Below are 22,172 nucleotides of genomic sequence, written 5' to 3'. Positions count from 1 at the left end.
TATATAAGAAATATTCTATGAATAAAAAAAATGTCAACAACAATACTTTAGTCGATTAGCAGTTATTTGTGCAACTCTTTACATGCATTGTGCGATTGAATTAAAAAACATTTTATTGAGCTAGCTTATTATGTTTGTCATTACAAGCTATTAGCATTTTCATCAGTGCTTAATGTATAATTGGGGGACGTTTTTATTTAAATGTCAGCTTCATCCAGTTTGATTTAGAGAGACGCGCACCGCCTACGGAAGTTGTGGACCCATCAACCTTTTCAACCTTGCCTTAATGATATACAAATTAGGTTAATAGTCTAACAGGTGATAATGTACATTGATTAATGAATGCAGATATTATTCACTGGGGAAATATGCTGAAGTTACGTATTTGAAATTAAATGTTTAATGCTGAATAAAAGCACCATTTCACTTACTGCTCTGCCAATGGTATTTGACAATAAAAAAAAGGATATTCACATAATTAAACCAGGCAGTCCAGCAGGCAAGTTTCCAATGATATTCCAACCAATTTTACCTTATTTTGGATTCTCCAGTTTTGGACCCTGCCATCAAGACCTAATAATGAAAATGAAATGAACGCTGTTAGCTGTATATGGCTTGCTCATTAATATACTAGTCATGCACATACATGGCATAAATATTAATGAGCATGTGGGAGATGGTTTGTTTGATGTAAAAATGATGCACTTTCAAGCTCCGCCCCCTATATATGAACCGGTGCATGCTCATAAATAATACTGAACTCTCTACAAGATAATTGAATTCTGATTTAAAATGTTTGGTATTTCTGGTAATCACTTGAATAAAGGTGTTACCAGTTTACTGCACATGTCTTTCAATAAAAAAAATCAACCTTCCTGACTGAGATTCTAAGGATGCAATACCAGTTTGATTTGATCTCACGGCGCGGCAGTTGGAACATTGGGCAAGTTTCCTAAATCGCCCCCTCTTAACCGCCCAGCAGTGGAAATCAGTGCACCACAATCACAGTCTATCAGCAGGTCCCTTGTGGGGTGAAATGTGGACAACACCCTCCTCTTGCAAGGCATCTGGCCAGTGTGGAAGAGTCGGGCAAACTTCCTGCTAGGGTGTGAGCAAATAATTGCAGGGCAGCACCTTGATGATGGTAACTAAGATGTGCCAAGATTACCTTGATAGGCCTTCTAATTGCAGATCCTGTGGTATAGTGGTATAGATTAATAAATACATAAGTAAACTTGTGATCGAATGTAGTCTTGTGTGCGTGTCGGAGAAACTGAATTGTGAGTAAATTACATGACTAAAGTTCTTCTATTTGGGTAGCAGTGGGGCAAGTCACTTGTTGACTGGTTCTAAAGCTACAGCAATAAGCTGATGCTGACATTAAGAAAGGGCAATACTAACACCCTAGAGGCTGGTGAGATTATGTACCGTGCACGTGGCTGCCATGTACCCACAAATGCATGGTTGGCACGTCGGTGAAACTCACATTTTGATCAAAGCAATTCTTACTTTTTTCATATTCCTAGAATGTTGTTGGTACCAGGTTGGTAAAATTGTGCTTGGATCAGTCATGAGACGCAATTGTAATAAACCAAACAACTAACTTGTGTGTAATGGTGTCAGTTTGACAACATGCTCAGACCACAGCCAACTCTGGCCTTAAGTAGGGTCTTAAAATTGATAATCCATAATTCTTGTCATTTCTCCTGAATGATTTTACCACATCTACCCAGAATATGTTTTTTTTCTTTTGGCCACTGGCCCATTTTGCTTCTTTGTAATGGAAAACAGACACTTGATCCACTGAGCTTTGGATCAATTCACCAGGAGTAATGCTTGGTGGTTTTAAATGGCCTGGGAGGGAATTGACCATTTCTCCATTGTGCTAGTGCTTCGAATGCAATGTCTGACCTCTACAGTCTACATATCACATGTCTTATGTTACCATTAACATTGGTGAAAATGCAAGTGGCACGTGCAGCACAAATTTTTAATGCAACGAAAATTTCAATCAAAGGAAGCTTATCTATTATTTTCATTTACACTTTGAACTGGCACTCTCAAACTTGTCTACGTGTTATCACTCACCATTCCATTTAATGAGCTCTGTCCACCTGCAGACATTAAGAAAGGGCAATATCCGAGCAATTTGCTTATATAATACCCTATACAATCACCACAGGCATGTGACAAACCCAACAACATATGAATGACATAACAGGTATTTGTGGCTTAATCTAACTTAAAGTGGTACACATCATCTTCCTATAAGCGCCCCCCAGCAACGTGCAAAGATGGATTTGAACACCAACAGTCTCTCTGTGATCTCCAGTGAGTCCAGCTGGACTTGTGTATTTCTGAGAGTCCAAAAACAATCTTTCAGTTGCACGATACAAAGAAGGTGAATAATAGAATAAAGTAAATAACATTCTGCCCCAGAGATCACAGGCAGTGTCCTACACGTACCGTACATGCGGTAAGCAGTTGCAGGCTGTGCATCCATGTCGGAATGGTTCACTGCCTTCGAGGTGGCCTCGTGGTGTGAAGACAGCGAGAGGAAATACACTCGTGCGAGCTCGAGGGCGGCTGTATCTTTGCTGCGGACCAACAGCGACATGTGTCGATGCTATTGCTGCATGATCACATTCATTGCGTTTCCTCTTTAATTAATTGGATCATTAGCTAGTTTGTTTTTGTGGCTCGGTGGCACAATCATTGTTTGTGAATTAACGTTAATATTACAGCTGTTTGAATGGTTTGGTGGCGCCTTGTAGGGCAGCCCCAGGAGCAGCGGTGAATGTTAACCACATTTTATGGTTATTGATGGTTACATTTACAATGGTGGTTTTTAGTCATGTGGATGTGGAGTTGGGACTGCTTACCACAGCCGCTTGGTGGTTGTGCGAGCATTGTCGTTATGATTTCATGGGTAACGGAAAGAAGTAATCTTCATTGAATAGGTTAGGCTGGGCCGGAGAATCAATCCTTAATTAGTCTTGGAGATTGGATACCTGCTAGTAAAGTAATGGCATTCTCAGAAGTTGGCGTACGTTCCACCGGTCGACTCAGATGCTGGCCGAGGTGTTTTCCGGGCAGACCTCGCGTAGGTTATGCCCCAGCGGTGGCCCCGAGTCATGTCGAATATCACAGATAGCGATAGTAGAATTGCAAAGGAGGTGAAGACAATGGACAAGTTGTGGTGCGGCTCACTAAGATCACTGTATATGGAAGCCAAGTGCCTTCAGTGGGTGTTGCAGCAGCAGCGTTATGTGGAATCGGGACAGAAAAATATGAGATACTCAATTGAGGATGCGATGCGGGCAGTCAGAGGACTCAGGGCTAGAGGTTTTTCACACTGGCAGCCAAGAATTTGGCCATTTTTTATGTGCGTATCATACAAGGCGTTTAATTTTGCATTACGACCGCAGGTATTGTGGTCTATGTAAACATGATTCCTTGTAAAAAAGGTGTCAGTTTTGTTGCCAGATAGAAGGGTAAAAAACCAATTATCATATTTTTTACTGGCAAATGAGGTTCCAATGGTGTAAATGCTTATCCCAGAGCTCTCATACTCTGATGGTGCATTGTCTTTGAGTTGTGCGCCTTTTGGCGTCATCTGGTCCAACCCATGTGAGATTAGGCTCTAAGGAAAGCTGTCTCGGGTGTGGACCAATCAACTTCAAAGACAGTGCACATTATCAGAGTTATGTTTTTTGTTTGCATTATGACTGTAGGTATTGTGGTTTATGTAAACATGACTCCTTGTAAAAAAGGTGTCAGTTTTGTTGCCAGATAGAAGGGTAAAAAAACAATTATCAACGAGAAGATAGTGGTTATCATTTCTGTTAGTAGTTCTGGAGTTAGGCTTATATTTAAGCACGACTTTGTATTAGACACATGAATTATAGGAATAACACTTCAACTCTCTAGTTTCCACTTATGTTTCCATTCTTGAAGCAATTGTGAGCCAAATTGTTTCATTTTCAAGTATCGGAAGTCTATGCAAGTCATTATTCTGCCACTTGTCAACAGTGCAGTAGTGAAGATGGTAATGGTGAGGTTGCATTTGATGACAGAGCTCCGCAATGTTAGCAATTGTAATTTTTAAAATAGGTTCACAGAATTGGTACAATGTGACATGATTCTTTAGCCACAACTGGAATTGGAAAAATAAAGCATCAGGAGGAGACTAAACCATCTTTAGTCATTGCATTGGGGAGCTTTATCACCTTGTCCAACTACACCTGTCATTTTTCTGCAATAACTTAAAATCTATAATTGTCTGCCATTGTGTGACTCGTAGACCTGTTCACGTGGTGATATCAGGGAGCCTGACGTGTTGGAAAATGAAATTAATAATCAATTCCGTATTTTATTTTATAATGAAGGATTTTTTAACTACACTGATGCCCTCGTGTAAGAGTTTTGAAAAATAATGATAAATATAACATTGTTCTTGGTTCTTTCGGTAAAGTCACGTAGAAGGGAAGTAATAAAATAATAAAAATAAACATAATAAAATTATTCTCACGACGTTTCGGCCACAACGCAAGCAGCCGTCCTCAGGTGAAAACCAGGTCCGTCGAAGCTGGCGGACCTGGTTTTCACCTGAGGACGGCTGCTTGCGTTGTGGCCGAAACGTCGTGAGAATAATTTTATTGTTTTATTTTTATTATTTTATTATTTTATTACTTCCCTTCTACGTGACTTTACCGAAAGAACCAAGAAGATGAATCCCTGCAGTCACGAAAGCTTTAAATCAAAATTTATAACATTGTTACGCTATATTACTCTGTATCATACTTACTGACTTTATTGTTCATGCAATTTCAGGGATTTCCTGCTGAGATGATAGTGCAGAGAATTTGCTACTGAATTACATATCAGCTTTTTTCAAAGGGGGAAGGAATGTTAATGATTGCTTATTTTTTGTTTTTTTCTTCCTCTCAGCGGTACCATTCCCCCCGAGCCACCGGCTCACCATGAAGGAGGTGTTTGACAGCGACGGTAAGCCGCGTGTGGATGTCCTCAAAAATCATCTCGTCAAAGAGGGCCGTGTGGAGGAGGATGTGGCACTGAGGATCATCAATGATGGTGCTTCCATCCTACGCAGAGAGAAAACCATGATTGACATTGAAGCTCCTGTCACAGGTGTGTTCCGTTTTTTTTGCCTTTTGCTAAGAAATGTTTTTCTGTTTTATGAGGTGAGAATGGAAGAAAAAAAACCATGACAGTTGTGAAGTCCTTGCTCCAAGCAATACACGTAATAAATACCACCTCTTTGGCTGTGAGCCATATTAAATAATTCATTTGTTGAGTGAGTTATAGCTGAAGTACAGTGAGGGTGGATGAGTTATGGCCAGCAGGAGTGTTATGATACAATACAGTGGTAGCAGAGGAACAATAGTTATTCTTGTCAAGGTTTTAGTTGCAGCAATGGGTACTCGGTGAAGTTGAACGTAGGTGGAAGTTATACTAAGACATTGTACCAAGTCAACTTGTCTCGCCCAATATTTCAGAGCACTGAATGAAGCAGCAAACAACTTTTGCCCTCACACCTGTTGTTGTTTACCATATGCTTGTGGCCCAGTCTTGCCAATGGAAATGCAAGCTGAAGTATTTCACGATGACACTTCTTTCCTTCTGCGGTCATCCTGACTAGACCAAGGTCATCCAACGAGAGAACAGTTACAGATGAGGGCAACAGCATGAGTGTTTTTGTTACCAATCATTCCTGCTTATTCTGAGATTGTGGATGTTTTTTTGGCACAGCACCCTAAGTAAGTGGTTGACTTGATTATTAATTCTCTATAAATAAAAAAATAAAAAATTGCTTTTGGAGTATTACATGCAGCATAACCTTGGGTTTTATATGTTTTAACACATCTTTAAAAATAAATATTGCATAATCCAAAAGTGTGATGTATAATGACCTTCCTGCAAATTTACAATGTGTTATTAGTCAATATACAACTGGCAGTATCTTATCGGCATACATAGTTGCTCAAAAAGCACCTGAGAAATAGACATTATTACTCGGCAACCTGAAAAAGAATAACTTTAGCTGTTTGTTAAATATATATGTACTTGTAATTCCATACCAGTACATATACAGCCGTTTTTTGTCATTCCACTGCTAGATGAAAGCTTTCCCACACCCGCGTGGTCATGGTGTGTTTTTTTTTCCACCATGCTGGTCTGTGTGGGTTAGTGAAGGAACGGAGGAGCCACAGACATTGGGGAATACTGTCCAGTAAAACTATGGATTTTGTTGCACAGCCCTCTTTTGATGCATTATAGCACTACTCAAATACTAGTTTACTCCAGCAACATTTATTTTGCCTGCTCTTTGCACGTCCTTACAACATTTGTATTAAACATCCCGAAATGAAATACATTTCCTGGGGTGAAAATATTCACAATAAAGCTAGGTTGTGTCAACATGTTTATTTTAGAAAGATGGCAATGTAGCACACACTCAGAACTTCCGCACTAGTTATTTTCACTGATGTCCTAGAAATGTCTATTTATCTTTGTACACATGGATGTAGGCGTTAGTTGGGTAATATGTAGTATATGCAAAGGAGCTAGCACAATGGATTGTGATCTCAGGGACCCAGCTTGGAGTTCTCAATGGATAAACCTGCATGATGTAGCCACAGGCATTTGTGTCATAATCCGTCTCTAGACGTAAAATACAATTAATGTAATATACTTAGCACATTTCACGCCTAACATTCTACTTTGTATTTTAAGCTTAGAGGATTATACATCTTGAAAATTAATGTAAACAAATCACTGTGTCAATGTATGATGGTGCAGTTGTTCAAAATGTGTGTATTTGCACTAACATACAATTGTATACTTTTGCAAATTGAGGAGTTGTGTTTTTTATGTGGAGTAATGGTGGGGGGTGGCGTCGTCCCAGATTTACCAAATACGGATTAGACAATACAAAATAGGCTCTAAAATATGTTTTTTTTCTCATGTAGAATTGTAAAGATGTGTTTTTTCGCTTGTTGAAGTAATCGATAAATGAGTCAGTTAGTAGCAGCTAAAAATAGAACCATCAGGCTCAATTAGTGTGGAATACCATATTCACGATTTAAATTTATTTTACAATCATGGGTAATCCGTCCACGGATTGTTAAGAGTTAACTGCATAATCATAGCGATCAATTTACATTTTTATTAAGTTAACTTTAAGGCCACAGTGTCAAGCGTCAGTCACGTAAACTGTCTTAAGGTGGTAAATGTTTGTCAAACAGAACTATCTACAAAGTAAAATTCCCATCAGTCAACTTCTACTGCTGGAAAAAAGACCTCCCCAAGTCATTCCCATCCCATAGTCTGGATGCAACTATTCATCAAGCTTCCTGCACACGAGCTACATTTTCTCGCTTCTCTGTGGTGATCATCCTCTCTGGAGTGCCTATTCCAGTGGCTGCAGTTTCCTCGCCAGTCTCAACCTGCCTCCATCATCACTTAGTGACATGCCCTTCCCAAGCCCACATTTCTTCACAGTTAATTTCTAACTTGCATGTGTTCTATTATTTCTGCGGTCATCTTTCTATTCCTCGTAGTTTTTAGATGTAATAGAAAAAAATAGTGCATGTCATTGAGAGTAATATGCACATATAGAAATATTTTTTTTTACATTGTTATGTTGTGTTTCAATATTAAGTTCAGTTTTCTACTTACCTGCCTTTGTTTTACATATTTATGATCCCAATTAACCTACTCGGATATGTATTCCTGCTGTGTTCCTCTAGCAAACATCTGAATTTGTTTCCAAAATCAGGTTTGTTTTATCTGGAGCCCATATTGGTAGTCCTCCCTCCTGAGTTTTCAAACCGATTGTCGAATTCATTTCCATGCGTTGTGAAAATATGAATAACATTAATATTTTATAGTGTATGTTTTACTGTTATTTCCGCAATGCAATTTTCTGACAACATTTTCTAATGTCCCTCTTAATAACTTTGTTAAAAATATATCTCCTTGCCTGATTTGTCTTCTGATATATATTTTGTTCAGAGTGAAGCTTTTCATCTTAGTTTTTTTTCATTTGTATATTTTAAAAATGTTGGCCTTTGTTTTTTAGAGCTTGGATTATTGCATCATTTTACACCACTCCTCAAGCAACGTTTGTTCCACACATACAACCATAATTTTCCCAATTATGCCCCTTTACTAAGACACATTTTTTTGGCTGATAGTGTACACAAAACTACAAACAATATAGACAAAAATCAGAAACGGCACAAACAAGGCAGTACAAATTTGACAAATAAATACAATTTTAAATCACAATCCTAAATTGCTGGGGGGCAGTGAATTGTTACATGCTCACTGGATACCGACACACTTATCTGACTGAAATATTTGATTACATGAATTTTTAAATTAGATTTACTCCCCCAAACCCTTGAGGCAAGCCATGTGACCATTAAAATGAATGACCTGACAAGTGTGTCATCCATTATGAAGTCACTATTGTCACGCAGACGCATCCAGCAGTGTTTCATGTTTAGTAAATGTTTACAAATGGATTTATCGACGTGATTATATTTCACGCTGTAAATGTTGGTATGATTACCTAAATGTAGTCTAAAATGCCTGTTGTGTTTTTCTCATTGCATGGATGTATATATTTCTGTAAATTGTAACGTTTATCATCACAGCTGTTTGTAAGAAATGAACAACCCGTGGGTATTTTTTTTCAGTTAAACCATTCACTCAGGGTTTTTCTTTTTTTGGAAAATATAAGCATCATGGACTAGTTAATGCAAACTGAATGACAATAATTAACACGGTGGTCACCAACACGCTCCAGACAGACGCTAGAACACAACGTTTCCACAAATATGAACCTCAAACCAACAGAGATAACGGAGTTACTGACGTTTCCATTTCAGCTTCTATGTAGTCTTTTACCCATACCTTACATGGACACGCTGGAAATGTGCGCTGACCTTTTTTGCCCCGTAACAATGTTATGGGAACAGCCTGGAATTGACAACTTGATTAGAACCATAAAAATCTCTTTTAAACTTAAAAGGATCCATCAAATCCATTGTCACCTGTTGTGTGCCACACATGGAGGCTTCAGTTGCAAGGGCATCACAAAGCAAAGGGAATCGTTAATGTGTGGTGGTCGGACGTTGCAGCTTGGCGTCTCGTAGAGAAACAAAGGGAGCACGCCGACTCAAAAAAAAGGTCAGCTTGATGCATGAGATGAAAACGATGAGAATGAAAACGATGGCCAGGAAGGGAATTAGTGTGCCTGAAGGTAAATGGGTTAATATGAATGCAAGGAAGCGTGGAGGTAAGAGGAGAAAGGTAACAGCGTAGGACACTTGAAAGGCGAATTTGACCGTATTGATTTGGCTTTTTATCGGGCAGGTTTTAATTAGCGAAGATTAGATTTGTGACAAACCATCACTCGTATTAGCTTTGTTAAAAATAAGAACTGCGTTGATCCTCTCAAGTGACACAAGTGTAATGCTTTGCTTACAATGTGAGTGTAAAGTTTATAAACATTTTTATGAGAAAATATACTCGTAAGGTAATGTGTCAACTCACTTTAACATTGCAGCTTATATGTAGCCTATTAGCCATACCTTACTTGGGCATGCTGCTGGAACTTGTCGGGTGACATGTTTATACATTTTCATTACTTTGAACATTGTGACTGGCATACTTTAAACTATATTCATTGTTATATATTCTGTTGCACATTGATGTAATCCACTTGCCACCTCTTAAAGAGTTAGGATTGCAAAAAAATTACATATATGTAATGTAAATTATATGACAATGAATTTAGGAAGGTGTACATTTTGGTAAATCTGAAATAGTACAAAAATTGAGTAATATATTTAATTTAGCCATTATAAAGCAAAACACGAAACAACCAATATTCCTTTATACTACACTAACTTTACTACCCGGCTTCGCCTGTGACTTGGATTCTTGTCTTGGATTAATACATGGCTGCCGCATGCGGGTGACATCACAGATGTGATGTCACTGCTCATATCCATTATTGCGCCCCCTGCCCAAAATACAAAGTCTATTTTTATACTTTATGCATTGTGTACCATCTAGAAGCTACCCACATGCCAAATTTCAAGTTTGTTGCATGTCGGGAAGTATGCTAAACATTTCGAACAGACATTCACAAATTTCCCTTTTATATATATAGATCTTCATTCTCTTAAGAGATAAACACACGCCCCTTGAGACTCGGCAGCAATGTCCAGAAGTGTACTACATCTGCTTCATAGATCTCCTGCTTTTTGTTCAACTGCTGGCTTGCTGTTTATTCTGATTTTTTATCTACTCTCCATCGACTCTGGTCGAGGAGGGTCGAGCCCCATTGAGTCTTCGGCATCCAAAAGTTATAGGTATTTGTATTTTAAAAGGATATTTTACTACAAATGTGTATTTTAAGATAAGCATTTACAATGTCGAGTTTTGAGCAGGTAGTCGAGTTGAATGGATTGTTTTCCCGCTGTGCTTGGACATCAAACTCACCGTGTCTAAAACCTTTGTGTTATCTTTGATCCTAAGCTTTCATTTTCTCTTCACATCTCTCAACTCTGCAGGACCTGTACCTATGCAACGTCTCCCACATAGGTCACTTTTTGACCCCCTCTCGTGCTGAGATTTTCATTCATGTTTTTGTCATGTTCCACCCTGGCTATTGCAACTCTCTCTCTCCTTTATTCCCTCGCAGCAGAGTTCCACCACCAGATTTATCATTTGCACATGCATATTACCACAACTCCAATTTTCAAATCCCTTTGCTGGCTCAGTCTAACCGTTGAAGATGAAGGAGCCTTTCTGGAGTTTTATTTGACCATTGTGCTTCACATTTCAAGGTTTTGATTGAATACTGTATGTAGTTTTCTATATGTATTGTGAGCATTGCTCATAGGCTTTTTACATTGCGTGTTACATGTGGGATGAAAATTAAGATGAAAGCCGCGTATGTTGATAAATACCAATGTTGCCTGTGATGGCAATCTATTATAAGCATTAGTTAACTCCTTAATGCTCTAAATGCTGTCTTGTCGTTCTCTTTAGCCTTCAAGGACGATTATAATCATGACTCAACATTTTAAAGGCGTTAAAACCCATGGCCTCTTTGAGTGCAACATTGCCAGCGGCTGGATAACGGATTGCGATTTCTGGAAGCCGAGATTAAATTACAGTGCACATGAGCTGTGCACTGTAGCTGAATGCCATAAAAGCAATGTGCAATCCTGTAGACTGCTTCTATAGCTTTGCAGATTGATGAGGATGTCATGTGAACACCAATTAGAGACTGAACATGTCACAAGCATAAGATTCTCATTAGCAGTCAACCCAACCGCGAAGGACATTTTTGTGCCTCGCCTTAATCGCTTTTTAGATTCAACTGCTACAATCTATCTCATCTTGCTAAACTGTAGAAACATGTTGTAAGACTAATAAGATCTGTGCTGACGATATATCTTAAACTAAGCTTTCAACAGCTGCTTTCCTGCAATCACTTACAATCCTTAATTTTGCTTGTATATTCAATATCACAGGAAAGTCAGAGTATTAATAAAATGGAACACGGGAAATGCATTCATTTTTGCGTATGCTTTCATTTGATTTACACCTTTAGGCATAGGTGCTCCCCTCCTTATCCCCCTCCCCCTTAGCAATCTTACAAGCATTGGACCCTTGTTCTTGGTTAGACACCCTGAGGTGTGGGCCAGTAAGAAAGCAAGACCACAGGTTCCTGAGTATTTGGCTACTATAAGTTTCCACGTGATAAGCCGCTTTGTTGAGCTATCATTTGTGGCCAGGTCGCTTCTGAAAAAGCGCTATATAGCTCAGTGTGCCTTACCCGTTAGAATAAAAATGTTTAGTTTAATGTAGGGAGACCACTGGGAATTCCAGGTCTTACTGTTCAGTCTATGGACCTCCCCAAGGGTCTTCACAAATATTGTCATAGTAATAGTTGCCCACCTAACAGCCAGAGACAACCATGTGTATCCTTACCTAGATTACCTACTGATACGGACGGACTCAGAGAACGCACTAGTAAAGTGTCTCCGACGTGGTGCGAGTACGCCAGGAGCACGGCTTTGTGTTAAACGGCCAGAAACCTTGTCCCTTCTCAGAAGCGAGGCAGCATTGCTGGCATCAGGAAAAGGGAGGCCAAGCAAGCAGATGCCGGGTAATCCTAGGCCACATGGCTGCAATAGCTGAGTTAAACTGAGCTAGGTTACACATGCGGGCACTTCAGTGCTGCCTGTTAGACAACTGGGGGGTGGGGGGGCCTTACGAGGGGAAATGTTTCAATGGGTTCTGTTGTCCGGACCAGCCGGAACGGGATCTCCAGTGGTGGTTGAATTTGACCCAGCTGGAAAGCGGGGTCCCTCCTAGGATTCTTATGGGAACAGATTGTACTGGAGACAGATGCCAGCCTATGGGGCTGTCGAGCATGCTGCCAGAGGCAAACCCTACAAGGACAGTGGTGCCGAGCAGAAGAATGGGAGAGCATAAATCTCCTTGAACTCATGGCCATTGGGCTGGCACTTGAGCGGCTCAAGGGCCTAGTGTTCGGGAAAGATTATAATCTACTTGACAACATCACAGCATTCGCCATCGTAAACAGACAGGGATCGACAAGATTCAATAAATTGATACAGTAGGTCTTACACTACTGTATCAACTTGGAATCGACAACCAGACAGTGGACTGGCTGGGCCGGGAAAGGCTCGATCCCAGTGATTGGGCTCTGCATCCCTTGGAGATTCAGGAGGCTGGAGTTGGATTGGTTCTCCTCTGGGGTGGGGGGGGGAAATACCAAGCTGAAGTTGTTCGCGTCCAAATGCCGGCAGCAAGGTGCCCGAGTGACCAATGACCTATCGGGCAATTGGGCCGGCGGCCTCGGTTACCTACTCCCCCCTATTTCCCCTTGATTCCCAAGGTCCTATAAATGATCAGCAGTGAGGGAGCGCTCGGAAGTGCTCATCACCCCCAATTGGCCCCCGGAGGTCGTGTTTCCCAGACTTATTGGCGTTGCTCCAGAGCGAAGCCCCTGGTGTAACTCCCAATAAGACCAGCTGTTGAAAGGGCAAGGTTCACATCTTAGAGCTGGGCATAGAGATCCCAGGACCTGCTGTATTTGAAACTTTTAAAGCTACATTGGTTTAATTTTTTATTTTTATCTTTAAACAAACAACACTTATAAATGCTTTCTTTGACCTTTTCAACATCAGCAAATGGGTTGGAAAATTAAGACTTTAATACATTTTTGTATAGTGGCGAGTCCCAGGTCATCAAACTTGCAATAATTGGGAATCGTATATGAATCTAAGAAGGCAACACTGTTTTCTGTACCCACCATCAATGCTTGAACCCAGAACCACTGAGGTTAAAGCACTTTTCAAATCATTATCTCCAAAGCATGCAGCCATCCTATTTTGATTGAATTTTTAATTTTGTAACTATATTCACAAGGTCACATGCTATAAAAATGAGTTACTTGGGGTTTTCCTAGAGGGGAATGTTGTACCTGTGCAATACATTGAAATTAGTTGTTGATAGTTTCACATGAATATCCCATTAATTCTATTAGGCTTGCCAGACTAAATAAAATCTGGTTGACCCCATGTTTGTCCCACACTGTGGAATTTAATCTGAGCATGTAAATAGGAGTGCACATAATTCACGTGCCGTTCTCTAATTAAGCAAGGAGTAATGCGTACAATTTCAAAGTGTCCAGCGGTATAATTTTCATTGGCACTGTACCTGGACATAAGTAGCTTCATACTTTGCATTTTTATGACGTGTATTCGAGTTTAAGTTTTGTATTAACTTTAGCTGTGCTTTTGTTCCAGTGTGTGGAGACATTCACGGTCAGTTCTTTGACCTGATGAAGCTGTTTGAGGTTGGTGGTTCGCCTGCCAACACACGCTATCTCTTCCTGGGAGACTATGTCGACAGAGGATATTTTAGCATAGAGGTGAGTTTACTAATTTATTTATTTTAAATCTGTAGTAATATGAGTTACCTGATTAAAGCTTGACCGATGGTATATTGCTGATAATTTACAAATCCGTTTGCATGAAACTCGGAAATGTCTACTTCTGCAATTACAAACTATGAAAATTGTGGTAACATCATCCGTGGTGGTTTTGTGACATATATGCTTAAATATCCACACTGTGGGAGACTAAATTTTGATTTAAAGCTTTCGTGACTGCAGGGATTCATCTTCTTGGTTCTTTCGGTAAAGTCACGTAGAAGGGAAATAATAAAATAATAAAAATTAAACGTAATAAAATTATGTTTTATATAGTGAGAAGTGTATTTTATTATGTTTTACTTTGATTGTTTTATTATTTCTCTTCTACGTGACTTCACCGAAAGAACCAAGCAGATGTGGGAAACTAGTTCAGTCTGTGAACCTGGACACCAATTTCTCACATGCTTTTAAAGCAGTTAATAGCAATCGAAGGCTGGGGTATTCTAACTATCACTCTCATGGAAATTGTCATTCTGTAATACCTTAATCAACATAAATAAATGTACCAAAATAGGATTTTAAACAAGGCAGATGATCAGGCCGGTGGTGCACAATGTTTATACAGCTAATTTAACTTTTTTTTGGCTCCCACAAATCTTGGTTGCTGCCACCGAAACTTAAGGAAGTTGTATAGATGTTTGTTATGAATCCCATTTCATGTATATTAATGAATGTGTAGGCAGTGGCTTGCATGCTCCTACATCGGTCTCAAGCTCTGCTTCATAGGCATGAGTAGGCACACACATGTATGAATATTAATTTAGCTGACAGGTGGAGTAGGATAGTTAATGGTGCTGTCCCCGCCCATGAACCCATTCTCCATCCCTTTCAACCTTCTCTTCAATAAATAAATTCATAGCAGTGTCTCATTGAAGATGTAACATGATTTACTCGCCACAACTATCCTCATACCTACAAAAGTTAAGCATATTGAATTTCCAATTTCCACTAAAAAGTGCCAAACTTTTTTTAAAACTATGATTAATACTTAGCTGCATACTATCATGATTGTGTATCATATTGAAATGTACATGTAACTAGAAAAAATAAAATAACATGGTAAAGCAAGCATATTTAGTCATTTTAGCTCCATCTTAAAACCTTGTTCCTAATCTCAGAAATCTATAACAGTAATAATATAATCAACAATGGGTTGATGGAAACAATGGAATTTGCTGATGGACTGTCAGTCGCTCAAATGTTTTTTTTTATATTGACATCTAATATTGTTGGATTTTTCAAAGTGGATTATTCATGCTCTAGTCTGTTAATTGTGTTTTAAGATATGGCATGATTTTAATGAGTTTAAAATTTCATCAAAAGTGTTTTTCCACTGCAAGTTGCAAAAAATAAATTTATATAATTTACTTTTCAATAGGAAGGGTCCTTAGAGTCAAATGAATTCACTTTGCAACAAAACTTTCTTGACTTTCATAAGCTGAGCTCTCTCAGTAATGTTCCCAGCTGTCATAAATGCTTCAACTGCTAGCTTTGTAATATTCCTTTGGAAGTCAAAATGAAGTCACCATCATTTCTCGTGGTTTCAGACACAAGAAATGCATCGTGACCTCCGGCAAATTGTTTCACCTAACCCCCACTGGTGATTTCATAAGGAAAGGCCTGTGGAAGCACTTTTCTGTACATTTAAGAGCCACCATTACAAATTAGTGTACTCTTAGAATGAGATGCATGTCTGTAAAGATGCACACAAGGACAGCACTGAGTAAGGAGAACAAAATTCACTCACTGAAGATTTTCAGCGATTTAGTGTACATCACTTGCAGTCAAACAGGTCCTCTTTATTGGTATGTGTAAATGGTGTGACTCGTTGGCACTTAGCAAGACATTTTTTGGGGATTCATTTTTGAATAGTTGCTTGATCGATTAATTAAGTCCTGAATACATTTGTTTGAGTGAATTGCCACTTGAGGCAGCTATTGATGTCAACAGGTAATTCAGGCATTTTATATATACATAATTTCTCACATTTTGAACATTTAACATGGCACAGACTATGCCACAATCTATGGCACAATGAGACATGCTGTGTTGCCATGGGCGACAAGCATTGTAACCTTAGCCTCTGCCATAAGATGGGTTTGTGCAACCATGAATAATACTTATAACACTTATAATCCACACACGGCAACACTTACCTTAATCGAAGTAAAAAGCACCGCCACCTCATTTCCTATTTTAATCTCATGTGACAGTTTATCGCACTGCCCTGCAGGAACAAACCAACCAACCACAGCTCTCCATTAATCATCCAACGACTATCAATCGCTGTTACATGCATTTGGAAGGACTAGATAGGGAAACCACGCCATCGTTAAATGTTGCACAATGTTATTTAATTGGATTGGCCGTCTTCCTAGGGTTACAGATCCTTCTACATCAGAGGGTGAAAGGTCACTGCACATCCACTAATATTCTGTCCTTAGATATAGAATGATGTGCCCTCATGAAAATTACATTATGTTCTTCCAAATATTGTTTTATCTGTATAGTTGGATGGTTTCTGAAGGGCAGGACTCTTTCAGTCAGTAGCCAACTTAGGTTGAAAAAGATTAGGCCTTCAGTCTCAACATTTTGCTTCTCCAACACGAATGTGTTGTACGCATTGGTCACCGATGTCACATTTTTTGCATTTTATCTGACTGTTATTAGCGTTGTGTCATATTTTCAAACAAAATATTGGAAAGTCACTTTCTTGCATTGCAACGTGCTCCTTATATCTTTCTTGTGTCATTGAATATATCATGCACAGAAACACACTTCGTTAGAAAAATTATAACTTCAATTAGGGTCCTGAATAGAATATACATAAAAAAATCATTTTAACCAAATGCATACGTAAACAAATATCCTCTTCCATATTTGTTTTACACAAATTAGTTGCTTATAAGTTTGGACTATACTAGCTGCATGCTAATCTCAACCATTGATTATTTTAAAGCCATGGTACTCCCAGCAGGGCAATATAGCTCTAGAGTAATTTGTTGGAAAGAAGACAAATTGGATCAATTAGGCACAGCAACAATAAAGCAGCTAACAATCCATCATGCCCATCATCACAGGGCTTAGGGTCAAGGAATTGTCATCAAGATTTGCTATTAAAGTAGAATTGGTTTCCAAGAAACTGTAAATGCTTTGAGTGATTTCTGTTACTTTTCATCCGTGGTGGATTGTGTTTGGTTGTGCTGTACAAGTTGTCATACTCTGTGTGCTGCACAGTATAGTGCTCAGAATTGGCGTTGACAGTGTCCTGCAAAGAAAATACCACATAGATGTGCAAACAAAGTTGAAGTACTGTGGACTGTTGTTTTGTGATCCTAAAGCAACCTACGCTGTGGTATAAATGATTTACCTTCGATTCCTTTAGTGCACAACATGTTGAAATTTGTCTTCTTGGTTCTTTCGGTAAAGTCTTTCGGTTAAGTTACGTGACTTTACCGAAAGAACCAAAAAGATGAATCCCTGCAGTCATGAACGCTTTAAATCGAAATGTTGAAATTTGGTCACATTGACAATTTACCAACTCAAATTGCATTAGTTTTATTTCGCTTGAAAAAAACCCAAGGTAGTAATCAATTAAGATTGCTCTACTTTTTTCTTTGAATTTCATAACATAAAAAAATGTGACTTGAGACATTTAAATACGAGCAAAGAACATGATTATTGTTTTTACTTTATAAATCGCACTTAAGTCCAAACTAAGTCTTTACTGCTGCATTCTGTAATGTAATTTCTCTGAGTAGGTTACCTAATACATTCAGAGCCTCAGTACACACATCAGCGCATTGTGCGAAGAGAGTTAAAATGGAGTTGCAGATACTAAACAAATAGAAAAGGTTACTGAAATTGTTACTGTTTAAATAACTAAAGTGCTACATAATTAAGACCATTTTATGTTTCTGTACTTGTGGATTATACGCAAATATGTATTTAATAAAGGAATTAATAAAAATCTAAAATCATGGCAGGGGTGTTTTCTATTGTTTGACACTAGCTGCATATTTATGAATTAATGAAGTTTGATTCTTGGACCTACGCTCAATTCTCCAATGTCTTGATGTTTAATGGCATAATTCTACATCTTTGGTTATTTATCAAACACAATTTGAGTGGCATATAGCCACATTTAATCACACTTTTTAGTCGTGTATACTGTTTCTCAGTTTAACTTTCAACAGTTACCTAAAATGGACAAAAACATTTGCAATGTATATGCAGTTACAACGCCTCCCTAATTATGAATTAATTCAAGGTGGCTCGTGCTTATTTACTGCACCACTTAATAGGGGATGATCTATGATTTTAAATGACTGGTTATCAACACCCAGAGGTCATCATTTAACTAAATGTATTATACATGTTTTGCCTCGTTATTTATTGCTGTTGGATTCACATTTCATATTTATTGGCATAGACCTGACTATATTTATGCTAAATGTCATCCTTTTGCTCATTCCCATACATATTTAGAATTTATTTAATTCACGACTTGTCAATATATTAGATATCCCAATCTTGTTCAAGCACCCACATGAAGCTCTGTCTTATTTTAATCTAATGTCAAACATATTTAAACGAAAAAGCTCCCAGGCAATTACTTGGTCACCATCCCTTTGTAGGCTTCAAACATGACACGGTGCCAAAGGGGGTATCCGCATTCCACCTACAGTAGGATCTGCATCTCTGAAACGACAGAGAGCTCTGCGCACACTTGATGTGGCCAGAGTTCTACTTCTATCTTCAAAGAACCACCAGTTGGCATAATTCTAGGCAGCTGTTTCTGCTGTATAGCTGTATATAGTCAGGTCATGAGGGTCAACACTGCCTTTAAAGCGTGAATTTTAGTCTCTCAGAGATGTAAACTGCCTCACCTGGTATACAGGAGGTGGTGGGCTCAATCAGTGACGTGCGGTGAGATCAATGACTGGGGAGGCACTGGCGAGTGTGAGAGCCAGATTCACACACTGAGGGGGGCGTGTTCTCATGGAGGGGCGTGTCCTCACTGAGTGGGGCGTGTTAGACACGTCCCCCTCAGTGAGGCAGATGTGATGGCTGCCTCCCCTGGTGCTTTTTCATTGCAGTTTCATGACAAGACCAGCGAGCCTAAATATCTTTATACACATACGTGAAATAAGTTACCTGGAGTATGGAAGGCGAGGACATGAAATGAAGGGGTCTACAAACATTACATTGGTGAAATGCTGAGCTAGCAACAGACACGCGCTTATTGCCCGCGCTCCATCCAGTTACTGAGGGGTTGCGCAATCAGAGGGGGGGGAGGCTGACTTCGTCGCTGCCTCACCTCTCGTCTCTTCTTGTATTTTCAGCGGAGCTCCACAAATTTGGCGATTTTGACTATAAAAAATATTGTAATCGTACAGAAATGACATTTATAACACAGATCAGTGGAAAAATCTTTATATTTATTTGATTTGATTATTCTTTATTTTTTACTTTTTGTAACAGCTATTTTCATTGGAGTATGACAGGTGAGGCTTTGCCTCCCCTGACCGCACGTCCCTAGGTTAAATCCCAACCCTGACACTTGTTTATTTGGAGTTGGTACATTATCCCTGTGGTCACGTGGATTTTTCTATCTGGGTCCTCTATATTTTTACCTCCACATTTAGAATCAACATGCATTTAGAATCAACATGCATTTAGAGTATTTGGCTGCTATCAATTTCCATATGATAAGTCACTTCCTTGGGCTATCATTGGTGATCAGGTCGTGTCTGCAAAGGAGCTAAAAAGCTGAATGGGCCTTACCTAGTAAAATAAAAATAGTTTATTTTAGACTGCATTATCCAATGCATAGAAGGTCCCTCTTCAAAATCTTAGGACACATTCCAAACAGGGCAGTGGCAGCCTCCTTGGCAAGGGCTTCCAGCGTGCGGTTTGAGACCATTTACAAAGTGGCAACATCAAAGTAGTCTCATACATTTGTGAGATGTTATTTCTATACCCTGTCTTGGCAGGATGCCTCTTTGGGAGGGCAGTTGTGTCCGCAGCTGTCCCTATTCTGTGTTGTTATCGGTGATATATTTCCAAATGTACATAGTAAGGTTCTTGGATGGTGCCATTAACGTAGAAAAAATAGGTTTTGTACCTCCGTAAAAAACTTGTTATTTGAGTCAATGCGCCTTCCACTTGACTCCCACCCATCCATCCCTGTGACGGGAATCTAAATTTAAGGCGATTTTTTTCAAGGTTTCCTTCTTCAAATGTTTTTCAAGGGATATGCGTTATTTTTGTTCATGTCCATGTCATGTGTTTTTTTTTTCAACTCATTTTTTGGAAAAATTGGCACCGTTGCATTTGAGTTTCGGACATTCCCTTTTACTCTCCCCCTTCAGATTCCATTTTTGTTCTCGGGGGAGGAGCATTATTATTTCATGATTGTTTTTTCTTTGCTGAAATCTTGCTCCGCTAATGAGCAGTCAGGGATTGTGGTTAGAGAGTGGGGGGGGTATACCAGGTTGCAGGGGCAACATTTGGTGCCTGCCTCAAAAGCCTACTCTGCAAACGTTCTCATAGCCCTGTGGGATTATGCTAATGTGCATAATAAGTAGCCTCCTGTGGTGACAATGACTCAAATCAGGTTTTTTTTTACGGAGGTACAAAACTTAATTTAAATCTCCATTCACTTGATAAGAACAGCTTTTGTCGTCACAGTTTGAGTGCTGACATTGGTGTGTTGTCGTTTTGCTTTGTGTTCAGTGTGTCTTGTACCTCTGGGCCCTGAAGATTCTATACCCCACCACCTTGTTCCTGTTAAGAGGAAATCACGAATGCCGACACCTGACGGAGTACTTCACTTTCAAACAGGAGTGTAAGCGTACAAACATCAAGGTTACATGAGTCATCAATGTTAAAATATGTTCTAGAGGAAATAGTAGTTTAAATAATTATACATTCTGTATTTGAATGTAAATATAGTATATCTTACTTTAAATATAAACGATGTATTTCATGTGCAGAAAACATTTCATTTTGTCAGTGGCTATATGCATGCTTGTGTTTGTTTAGTGTGTCTGAGCACGTTTTTCATTGTGCTCAGAATTTTATTTTCCTAATACATTATAAAAAGTAGCCTATGTTAATGCCATACAATTAACTGTAATGTTTCATTTAAGGGCCCATAAATATATCTGCAGCAATAATGAAAGTATTTGGTTATAACAGCACTTGAAGCAATTTGTTAGTATGCTATAATTAGAACTATATCAAAGTATTGCATATTGTTTGTACTTGACATTGTGTGTTTGCAAAAGACGTTGCCTCATTATCCATGCAACTGCGTGGACAGGTTTCGTAACTGATGTGTGTGTCCCCTGTTCAGGCAAGATTAAATACACAGAGACCGTGTATGATGCCTGCATGGACGCCTTCGACTGCCTCCCCCTAGCAGCGCTCATGAACCAGCAGTTCCTGTGTGTGCATGGAGGCCTCTCTCCAGAAGTACACAACCTGGAAGATATCAGGAAGGTATATTTCCTGCTTTCTGTGTTTTTTGGCGGTTTTGAAGTAGTGAACCCCCTTTAAGTGCCAATACCAAGTTAATGTTAACACAAGCTTTCAAGTGTGACCTCGGCATGGAATTTATGGTATTTTTTTTACAATGGTGTGTGCCACTTTAACATGCATGCACTGATATTTACAGTCTGACAAGACATACTGCTGAGGGTTTATGTTTGCTGAAGATGCATCAAAAGTTCATTTTTAATAGGTTATGACTTGTTGAGCATTTTGTTTTGTTTTTCATCAAATAAATTTATAGTTTGCTTGTAAGGAAATGTACAGCTTCCTTGATGTGATGAACGTAAACTGTTTCAGTCTCTTGTGTATTGTTGCAGAATTGATCTAGCAATTTCTCTCTAGTTTGTTCTGCATAATGTGAATCATTAGATATACCCTTTCCTCCCCAATTAGCTCAAATTTTAATTTATTTAGAACACGTAATTTCTCTTTACTCGACTGGATGGAGTAATCTACAGCCTTAAAATAGTTTCACCTGGTGTGTGGCTACTTGTAAAAGCAAGTGTAAGCTCATTTATCTAATCGGGGTACCATTGAGGTT

General features: G+C 39.0%; 1 protein-coding gene across 3 annotated transcripts in view; it reads left to right on the top strand.

Annotated features, from left to right (window-relative positions):
• Nucleotides 1–22,172, top strand: part of LOC144720622 (serine/threonine-protein phosphatase 2B catalytic subunit beta isoform-like) — a 47,257-nt gene that overhangs the window by 6,730 nt on the left and 18,355 nt on the right. For all 3 annotated transcript variants that reach the window (XM_078597492.1, XM_078597491.1, XM_078597494.1), the window contains exons 2-5: nt 4,951–5,151; nt 13,887–14,011; nt 20,813–20,924; nt 21,435–21,580. In XM_078597492.1, coding sequence (XP_078453618.1) covers nt 4,951–5,151; nt 13,887–14,011; nt 20,813–20,924; nt 21,435–21,580 — 584 coding nt within the window. The remainder of the gene's footprint in view (nt 1–4,950; nt 5,152–13,886; nt 14,012–20,812; nt 20,925–21,434; nt 21,581–22,172) is intronic.

Source organism: Lampetra planeri, chromosome 9 (genome assembly GCF_965212315.1).
Source record: "Lampetra planeri chromosome 9, kcLamPlan1.2.h2, whole genome shotgun sequence".
Lineage (NCBI taxonomy): Eukaryota > Metazoa > Chordata > Hyperoartia > Petromyzontiformes > Petromyzontidae > Lampetra > Lampetra planeri.
Note: the sequence above shows the minus strand (reverse complement) of the source record. Positions and strands in the feature narration are given on the sequence as shown.